Source organism: Hyla sarda, chromosome 7, assembly GCF_029499605.1.
Source record: "Hyla sarda isolate aHylSar1 chromosome 7, aHylSar1.hap1, whole genome shotgun sequence".
NCBI lineage: Eukaryota > Metazoa > Chordata > Amphibia > Anura > Hylidae > Hyla > Hyla sarda.
The window spans coordinates 224475494-224486929 of NC_079195.1; the positions used below are offsets into that span (position 1 = coordinate 224475494).

Below are 11436 nucleotides of genomic sequence, written 5' to 3' on the forward strand. Positions count from 1 at the left end.
TTTAGAAGCCTCGGATCAGCAGCTTCTTGAGCCTAAAAGTGAATTCAAGAAGACAAGTCCTTTCCCTTTTTCCCAGGGGGATCTGCTATATTTAGTCCTAACCTCCCTCCTGTACACATGAAGGACCATTTGCTGTTTACTCAGAACCGATTAACCAGACACAACTGTGAGGAGTTTTATCGCCGCATCCGCAGCCGCACATGGAGCTGCTGGTGTAATGTGTCCTGTGCTCTATGTGATACATAATCCGCCTGTATTCAGGTGACTACTCTTATTTATAAACTCCCTGCTCTCTCATCGGCTTTTATTCCCTTATATTTATACAGGAGCATAAATGTTTACTCAGTGCAGGGATAATATTACCCCGGCCCTAAAAGTCACACTCAGCCCCCTCCAAAAATCCTCCCCGAGCCTCAGCAGGACCCGACCACTGCCTCCTGTCCTATACACTGTCCTATACACAGTCCTATACACTGTCCTATACACTGTCCTATACACTGTCCTATATACTGTCCTATATATTATCCTGTCCTATACACTGTCCTATATATTATCCTGTCCTATACATTATTGTGTCCTATACACAGTCCTATATATTATTCTGTCCTATATATTATCCTGTCCTATACACTGTCCTATATATCATCCTGCCCTATATATTATCCTGTCCTATACACTGTCCTATATATGATCATGTCCTATATATCATACTGCCCTATATATTATCCTGTCCTATACACTGTCCTATATATTATCCTGTCCTATATATTATTGTGTCCTATACACAGTCCTATATATTATCCTGTCCTATATATTATCCTGTCCTATACACTGTCCTATATATTATCCTGTCCTATACACAGATTTATACACTGTCCTATATATTATCCTGTCCTATATATTATTGTGTCCTATACACAGTCCTATATATTATCCTGTCCTATATATTATCCTGTCCTATACACTGTCCTATATATTATCCTGTCCTATACACAGATTTATACACTGTCCTATATATTATCCTGTCCTATACACAGTCCTATACACTGTCCTATATTTTATACGGTCCTATACACAGTCCTGTATATTATCCTGTCCTATATATTATTGTGTCCTATATATTATCCTGTCCTGTATATTATTGTGTCCTATATATTATTGTGTCCTATATATTATCCTGTCCTGTATATTATTGTGTCCTATATATTATCCTGTCCTATACACTGCCCTATATATTATCCTGTCCTATACACTGTCCTATATATTATTATGTCCTATACATTGTCCTATATATTATCCTGTCCTATACACTGTCCTATATATTATCCTGTCCTATACACTGTCCTATATATTATCCTGTCCTGTATATTATTGTGTCCTATATATTATCCTTTCCTATACACTGTCCTATATATTATTCTGTCCTATATATTATTCTGTCCTATATATTATCCTGTCCTATATATTATTGTGTCCTATATATTATCCTGTCCTGTATATTATTGTGTCCTATATATTATTGTGTCCTATATATTATCCTGTCCTATACACTGTCCTATATATTATTCTTCCCTATATATTATCCTGTCCTATACATTATTGTGTCCTATACACTGTCCTATATATTATCCTGTCCTGTATATTATTGTGTCCTATATATTATCCTGTCCTATACACTGTCCTATATATTATTCTTCCCTATATATTATCCTGTCCTATACATTATTGTGTCCTATACACAGTCCTATATATTATTCTGTCATATATATTATCCTGTCCTATACACTGTCCTATATATTATTATGTCCTATACACTATATGGGAATATATAGATTTATTCATGTCCTGTACACTATATGGGAATAATGTCCTGTACACTATATGGGAATAATGTCCTGTACACTATATGGGAATAATGTCCTATACACTATATGGGAATAATGTCCTGTACACTATATGGGAATAATGTCCTGTACACTATATGGGAATAATGTCCTGTACACTATATGGGAATAATGTCCTGTACACTATGTGGGAATAATGTCCTGTACACTATATGGGAATAATGTCCTGTATACTATATGGGAATAATATCCTATACACTATATGGGAATAATGTCCTGTACACTATATGGGAATAATGTCCTGTACACTATATGGGAATAATGTCCTGTACACTATATGGGAATAATGTCCTGTACACTATATGGGAATAATATCCTGTACACTATATGGGAATAATGTCCTGTACACTATATGGGAATAATGTCCTGTACACTATATGGGAATAATGTCCTGTACACTATATGGGAATAATGTCCTGTACACTATATGGGAATAATGTCCTGTACACTATATGGGAATAATGTCCTGTACACTATATGGGAATAATGTCCTGTACACTATATGGGAATAATGTCCTGTACACTATATGGGAATAATGTCCTGTACACTATATGGGAATAATGTCCTGTACACTATATGGGAATAATGTCCTGTACACTATATGGGAATAATGTCCTGTACACTATATGGGAATAATGTCCTGTACACTATATGGGAATAATGTCCTGTATACTATATGGGAATAATGTCCTGTACACTATATGGGAATAATGTCCTGTACACTATATGGGAATAATGTCCTGTACACTATATGGGAATAATGTCCTGTACACTATATGGGAATAATGTCCTGTATACTATATGGGAATAATGTCCTGTACACTATATGGGAATAATGTCCTGTACACTATATGGGAATAATGTCCTGTATACTATATGGGAATAATGTCCTGTATACTATATGGGAATAATGTCCTATACACTATATGGGAATAATGTCCTGTATACTATATGGGAATAATATCCTATACACTATATGGGAATAATGTCCTGTATACTATATGGGAATAATGTCCTGTACACTATATGGGAATAATGTCCTGTACACTATATGGGAATAATGTCCTGTACACTATATGGGAATAATGTCCTGTACACTATATGGGAATTATACAGAATCATCCGGGGAAATCCTATTATTTTATTTTTATTAATCTCTATTAAATGTGGGTAAAGTGTATAAAAAAAAAGGGAAAATAAATGAATAGCAAATGTGGTGTGTAAAAATGGATTATTCATTAATAATATTACTTCTATCCAACAATCTATCCCATATCGATACCTACCTGATATCAATCGAAAAAAGCGACTTAAAATTCTAATCATTATTGTCAGTTCTTGATTACTTTTAATTAAACTCCATATGAGAGAGATAGATAAATATGAGATAAATAGATAATAAAATGGATATGATAGAGATAAATAAATATCAGATACATCCATAAAAGACAGATATGTAAGAAAAGTTAGATAGAGATAATAAAGTCAAAGAGGGATAGAAATACATGAAATATAAATAATAGATATAAAAGAGGGCAGGAGGGATAGATACATAGAAAGGAAAGAAGGATCTTTGCTATGTAATGTAAATTTAAAAAATTATTGGTATAAAAGAGGGGTGAATGGAAAGATTGAAATTAGATAGATAAAAATGGAATAAATAGATATGAGATAGATATGAGATAGATAGACAGATAGATATGAGATAGATAGATATGAGATAGATATGAGATAGATAGATATGAGATAGATATGAGATAGATAGATAGATAGATAGATAGATAGATATGAAATAGATAGATATGAGATAGATAGATATGAAATAGATAGATATGAGATAGATATGAGATAGATAGATAGATAGATAGGAGATAGATAGATATGAGATAGATAGATAGATAGATAGATAGATAGATAGATATGAGATAGATAGATAGATATGAGATAGATAGATAGGAGATAGATAGATATGAGATAGAGAGATATGAGATAGATAGATATGAGATAGATAAATATGAGATAGATAGATAGATAAATAGAAGATAGATATGAGATAGATAGATAGATAGATAGATAGATATGAGATATAGATATGAGATAGATATGAGATAGATAGATAGATAGATAGATATGAGATAGATAGATAGATATGAGATAGATAGATATATAGATATGAGATAGATAGATAGGAGATAGATAGATATGAGATAGATAGATAGATAGATATGAGATAGATAGATAGATATGAGATAGATAGATAGGAGATAGAGAGATATGAGATAGATAGATATGAGATAGATAAATATGAGATAGATAGATAGATAAATAGAAGATAGATATGAGATAGATAGATAGATAGATATGAGATATAGATATGAGATAGATATGAGATAGATAGATAGATAGATAGATAGATAGATATGAGATAGATAGATAGATATGAGATAGATAGATATATAGATAGATGTGACATCGATAAATAAACAGATGGATAGATATTAAATAAATATAAAGCAAATAAGGATAAATAAAGATAATATAAATCAAAGCAGGAAAAAGATAAATAATAGATATATAAGAGAGAGAGATATGAAACAGATAGGAAAGAAGGATAGATAGAGATAAAATAAGTCAAAGGGGGATATGTAAAGGGAAAGAAACATAACAGATATGAAAGAAGGAAATAAAGACATAAAATACATAAATTAGATAAACATATGAAGTATATAAATAGAATGGTGATTATGCATAAAAGAGGTTGAAACCTAAGTAAATATAGACAGAAAGGTAGATATGAGATAGATCTCTATAAGAAGAAATGCAATTGTCAGAGAACACATAGGTGCGAAAACATGCAGGTAAAAATATGATAAATATAAATGAATATAAAGCAACATAATATAATCTGTCCTAAATATAAATGAATATAAAGTAACATATAACATAATATAATCTGCCCTATATATAAATGAATATAAAGTAACATAATATCATATAATCTGTCCTATATATAAATGAATATAAAGTAACATATAACATAATATAATCTGTCCTATATATAAATGAATATAAAGTAACATAATATATAATCTGTCCTATATATATATATATATATAAATGAATATAAAGTAACATAATATCATATAATCTGTCCTATATATAAATGAATATAAAGTAACATATAACATAATATAATCTGTCCTATATATAAGTGAATATAAAGTAACATATAACATAATATAATCTGTCCTAAATATAAATGAATATAAAGTAACATAATATATAATCTGTCCTATATATATATATATATAAATGAATATAAAGTAACATATAATATCATATAATCTGTCCTATATATAAATGAATATAAAGTAACATAATATCATATAATCTGTCCTATATATAAATGAATATAAAGTAACATATAACATAATATAATCTGTCCTATATATAAATGAATATAAAGTAACATATAACATAATATAATCTGTCCTAAATATAAATGAATATAAAGTAACATAATATATAATCTGTCCTATATATATATATATAAATGAATATAAAGTAACATATAATATCATATAATCTGTCCTATATATAAATGAATATAAAGTAACATAATATCATATAATCTGTCCTATATATAAATGAATATAAAGTAACATATAACATAATATAATCTGTCCTATATATAAATGAATATAAAGTAACATATAACATAATATAATCTGTCCTATATATAAATGAATATAAAGTAACATAACATCATATAATCTGTCCTATATATAAATGAATATAAAGTAACATATAACATAATAATATAATCTGCCCTATATATAAATGAATATAAAGTAACATAATATCATATAATCTGTCCTATATATAAATGAATATAAAGTAACATAATATCATATAATCTGTCCTATATATAAATGAATATAAAGTAACATATAACATAATATAATCTGTCCTATATATAAATGAATATAAAGTAACATATAACATAATATAATCTGTCCTATATATAAATGAATATAAAGTAACATATAACATTATATTTATTTATATTTAGACAGATTATATTATGTTATATGTTACATTATATTTATTTATATTTAGACAGATTATATTAAGTAACATATAACACAATATAATCTGTCCTATATATAAATGAATATAAAGTAACATATAACATAATATAATCTGTCCTATATATAAATGAATATAAAGTAACATCATATAATCTGTCCTATATAGTAAACGTGAAGCCCTGACAATCTGCCCTCACCTCTCTACCTCCACATCTCGACCTTAAAATTCCTGATCATTTATTTTTTTATTATTATTATTATTATTATTATTTCAAATAATAATTCGGAGACAATGTAACATTTAAAAAAAAAATTTATTTACAAAATAGTGTACACACGAAGGATTAACGGATACATCGAATCTTCATTCATATAGAAACAGACTTATTTTTTTTTTAGAGATTCTCCTTGTTTTTTTTTTTTTTAATACCAATGTATTATTTAAAATTTTCTTTTGTACATTATTATTATTATTTTTTTTTTCTTCCTTTTTTTCATAAAGTAATTGAACCTTCAACAAAAATGAAAGCTCAGTGCTCTAAACCGGTGGTCTCCAAACTTGCGGCCCTCCAGCTGTTGCAAAACTACAACTCCCAGCATGCCCGGACAGCCGAAGGCTGTCCGGGCATGCTGGGAGTTGTAGTTTTGCAACAGCTGGAGGGGCTGTCCGGGCATGCTGGGAGTTGTAGTTTTACAACAGCTGGAGGGCCACAAGTTTGGAGACCACTGCCCTAAACCCTACGATTTTCTTACAAAAATATAAACCCCAGCAAGGAAAACCGATGAAATATAATTATTTCTTATCTTTTTCTTTTTTTTTTTTCTCTGATACAAATATTTACAAATGATCTATAGAGATTGTTACCTGTACACAATGCATTCCAGGGGATGTACAGATACAATACAGCAGTCCCTTTTCATGGGTTCACCTATTATTGTTATTATTTTTAATTATTATTTTTTTTGCAGTTCGTTTCAGTCTGTTTTTTTTTTTTTTTTTTTTGGGCGTTTGCCCGGGATTATTGCGCCGGCCATTTGGCTACTGCGGCCGTTGCCGCGGGCAAGAACTGTCCTGACAGGAGGTTTGTGGGTACACTCAGGATTGGGGTGATGGTGCTTCTGCTGAGGGACAGGGGCTGGTGGCTCATTAGGGCTGATTGCACAGTCACTGGGGGTCTCAGGAAAGTTTGTGCCGAGGAGGATGCTGACACCCCGATAATGTTCTCTATACTGAACGAGTGTCGGCTGCTGGGCTCCGACTTGATGATGGACGCTGCAGTACTCAGGCTGTTCAGCTGCAGCTGGAGGCTGGGACTGAGCTGGGAGTTGAAGGTTTTCCTGCTGAGTTCAGTAGAAGGCAATAAGGGGACAGCTGGGGGCAGCATCGGCCCTACAGGGGGTATATAGGGGTATTGCAATGCAGCCGGGTGAGGGTAAGCTGCAGGGTGAAGCCCATAAGGCCTGCCATAGGGACCGGCCAGGCTGTAAGCCCCAAAACTCTGCATCATAAGTGCAGTCTGGTCCCTCAAGCTGTCGGGTTGGTGTCTTTTAAATCTTTTTCTCCTCCTGAGGAAGCTGCCATTGTCAAACATGTCTTCAGACTGGGGGTCCAGGGTCCAGTAGTTGCCCTTGCCAGGGTTGCCAGGTTCTCTGGGGATCTTGACGAAGCAGTCGTTGAGGGACAGGTTGTGCCGGATGGAGTTTTGCCAGGCAGGGAACTTCTCTCTGTAGTAAGGGAAGCGATTACTGATGAACTCACAGATCCCGCTGAGTGTCAGCTTCTTCTGGGGGCTCTGCAGGATAGCCATGGTGATGAGGGCGATGTAGGAGTAGGGGGGCTTCACCAGGCTGTTCTTGGGCTTGCTCTGGATGGATGCACTCCCTTCCTGGAGGTCTCCTTTGCCCTCTGCCTCATTGGCACTGTCTGAGGGGCTTCTCAGCAGTTCCTTCCCCCCCAGATCCTCCACGTCCTCCATAGGTTCATGGTGACTCTCACAGTCACTGTCCTTGTCCATGGAGTCGTCTCCTTCTCCCACCACATCAATGTCCACATCTTCAGCGGTCAGCACAGTCTGGCCGGACATGTCACTGGCACTGCTGCCTCCAGACAGGGTCATCACAGCTTTTGGCCAGGCTGACCTGCTAGAAGTAGAGTGCAGGGGCAACAAATGGGGGCAAAAGGGGCTAAAAAATCTCCAGAAAGTCCTCGCCGGGGTCTTCAGGCCACCCAACTTGCATGAAGCAGAGTGATCCAGTGATCCTCCTGTGCTCTCAGTCCTGTGCTGTCTCCTCTGCTGCCCCCTCCCTCTCTCCAGTCTTGGAGGTAGCAGATTGTCCAGGGATAGGGAGGGGAATGTGTCCAGACACTTATCTGGGGTCCAGTGGAGATAGGTCCCTGTCCACAGGGGGGTGTCCAGGTGATAGCTGCCTCACACACACCACTTTAAAGTCCCCTTGGCAAAGACTGCCTGATAGATTACTTTCCAGTTAAAGATATACTAGCAGGGGGGGTCACATGACCACCTGACGTCACCCCCCCCCTGCCTCCCCCCCCTCCAGCTAAACCATGCACAACTCAAGTTGTTTCATGAAATTGTCAACAAAGAGACATCAGTGGCTCCAACTCCCATCATCTGCACGAATGAGGACAGCCTGGCATCACCCTGGCATCACCCTGACATCACCCTGGCATCACCCTGACATCACCCTGGCATCCCCTGACATCACCCTGGCATCACCCTGGCATCCCCTGACATCACCCTGGCATCACCCTGGCATCACCCTGACATCACCCTGGCATCACCCTGGCATCACCCTGGCATCACCATGGCATCACCCTGACATCACCCTGGCATCACCCTGACATCACCCTGGCATCACCCTGGCATCACCCTGGCACAGGAGCGACGACCCTCACCATGGCTGCTGGCACCCATGTTACCTGGGCAGGATTTAGGGTCCATAGGGTCGGTCTTATTAGTCAGCAGCACAGAGTATTTTAGGTGACCCAGATTCCCAGCAGCCACCTGTGTGAGGTGATAGGGAGGAATAGGGTGGGCAGGGGGGCAGCTGGGAAGGGAAAACATCTATTGATGACTGTATTAGATGTAAAGAAGCCATCATAACAAAGGCGCTATAGAGGGACAGGAGCGGTATAACGAGGTAATCATGGCGCTGTTAGCATGAGAAAGCCGAGGAAATGACTGAGCAAGGACCGCGGAGCCGACATCTCCATTTATATTCAACAGAGAATCGGAAACGGAGATTAACAGGTTAATTGTTCCCTGAGCCCATTGTGTAATATCAACCTGAGGACCCCAAATGTTCTGCAAAGGATCCAACTATCTATCTCATATCTATCTCATATCTATCTATCTATCTATCTCATATCTATCTCATATCTATCTATCTCATATCTATCTATCTCATATCTATCTATCTCCTATATCTATCTCATATCTATCTATCTCATATCTATCTATCTATCTATCTATCTCCTATATCTATCTCATATCTATCTATCTCATATCTATCTATCTCATATCTATCTATCTCCTATATCTATCTCATATCTATCTCATATCTATCTATCTATCTATCTCCTATATCTATCTCATATCTATCTATCTCATATCTATCTATCTATCTATCTATCTCCTATATCTATCTCATATCTATCTATCTCATATCTATCTATCTATCTATCTCATATCTATCTATCTATCTCATATCTATCTATCTATCTCATATCTATCTATCTCATATCTATCTATCTCATATCTATCTATCTCATATCTATCTATCTCATATCTATCTATCTATCTCAATCTATCTATCTCATATCTATCTATCTATCTCAATCTATCTCATATCTATCTATCTCATATCTATCTATCTCATATATATCTCATATCTATCTATCTATCTATCTATCTCATATCTATCATCTCTATATTTCTATCTGGTATCTTACTTTTTATCTATCACATCTAACATATCAATACATCTATTTATCTATATTTATCTATTTTTCTTTCTTATATCTGTCTATCTATTTAATTTCTTTTTCTTTCTTTCTCTTTTCTTTCTTTTTCCAAATTAACCCGTTATTGACTCCCCTCCTCCTATGTCTTTTCTCTGTTCCACCATTGATTCTTCTATCCACACTTCGGTTCCCTTCTCCTCCTCATCATCTCACACCTCTGCCGGGAGGAGGCGCCGCTCTGTACTACTCCTGCCTGAAGTGTCAGCTCCTCGGTCAGTGTCTGTGTCACCCTGTGATGTCACCTTCTCTGGGCCCTATAAAGCCCGTATCGTTGCCCTCCGTAATGTGTTGTCTTGTGTAATATTCCCTATGTTATCCGGCCGGCTGCATTGTATGTGCGCACATTCCCACCCATTAATAAATTATACATGATAATGTAACCAATTATAGAATTATCAGATCATTAGATCGTTACATTTCATTGTTATTTATTCATTTCACTCCTTTATTTTGTAATTGTTTTCCCACCTGTTTGTGTTATTTTATGTGCGACAAATCTTCGCACTAGAGCGACAATTGTGGAGTAAACAGTAGCCGGAACCTGTGTAAATAATGATCACAGCTCTAATTGGTCTCTTTATTAATTGTCAGCTCCTTGTAGGCGATGATCCCGGTCATTGTCACCCGTTTGGGGTGTAGGGTCACCTGACTTGTGGTTAGGGGTGGGGGGGGGGGTATATTTTTGCAGGGGGGGGGGGGGCAGATTCGTGGATTCGTTTGTTGCTGTTTTTGTGAACACAATAAAAGTCAAATGAATTGATTCATATCATTAATTACACCGCTTGGTGTGAACAGGCGCCTCTCACGTCTATTACAGAAGCTTTGTGGCTGAATCCGTGTGATCTCTTGTTCTATCAGTCAAGCGGCTCCTGAGAATACAACACAACCGACACTACAACAACACAACACTACAACAACACAACACTACAACAACACAACCGACACTACAACAACACAACACTACAACAACACAACCGACACTACAACAACACAACACTACAACAACACAACACTAGAACAACACAACCGACACTACAACAACACAACACTACAACAACACAACCGACACTACAACAACACAACACTACAACAACACAACCGACACTACAACAACACAACCGACACTACAACAACACAACACTACAACAACACAACCGACACTACAACAACACAACCGACACTACAACAACACAACACTACAACAACACAACCGACACTACAACAACACAACACTACAACAACACAACCGACACTACAACAACACAACCGACACTACAACAACACAACACTACAACAACACAACCGACACTACAACAACACAACACTACAACAACACAACCGACACTACAACAACACAACACTACAACAACACAACCGACACTACAACAACACAAC

At 35.8% G+C, this 11436-nt stretch overlaps 1 protein-coding gene across 1 annotated transcript; it reads right to left on the reverse strand.

Moving 5' to 3' along the window:
• Positions 1-6723: 6723 nt before the first annotated feature.
• FOXD3 (forkhead box D3) lies at positions 6724-8425 on the reverse strand. Its single transcript, XM_056532860.1, has one exon. It carries the CDS (start codon positions 8111-8113, stop codon positions 7016-7018), a length of 1098 nt encoding a protein of 365 aa, XP_056388835.1. The 5' UTR covers positions 8114-8425; the 3' UTR covers positions 6724-7015.
• Between the last annotated feature and the right edge of the window lie 3011 nt (positions 8426-11436).

What these genes read in the sequence shown, in the direction of transcription:
- FOXD3 (XM_056532860.1), bottom strand. Translation starts at nt 8,113, where the DNA reads ATGACCCTGTCTGGAGGCAGCAGTGCCAGTGACATGTCCGGCCAGACT.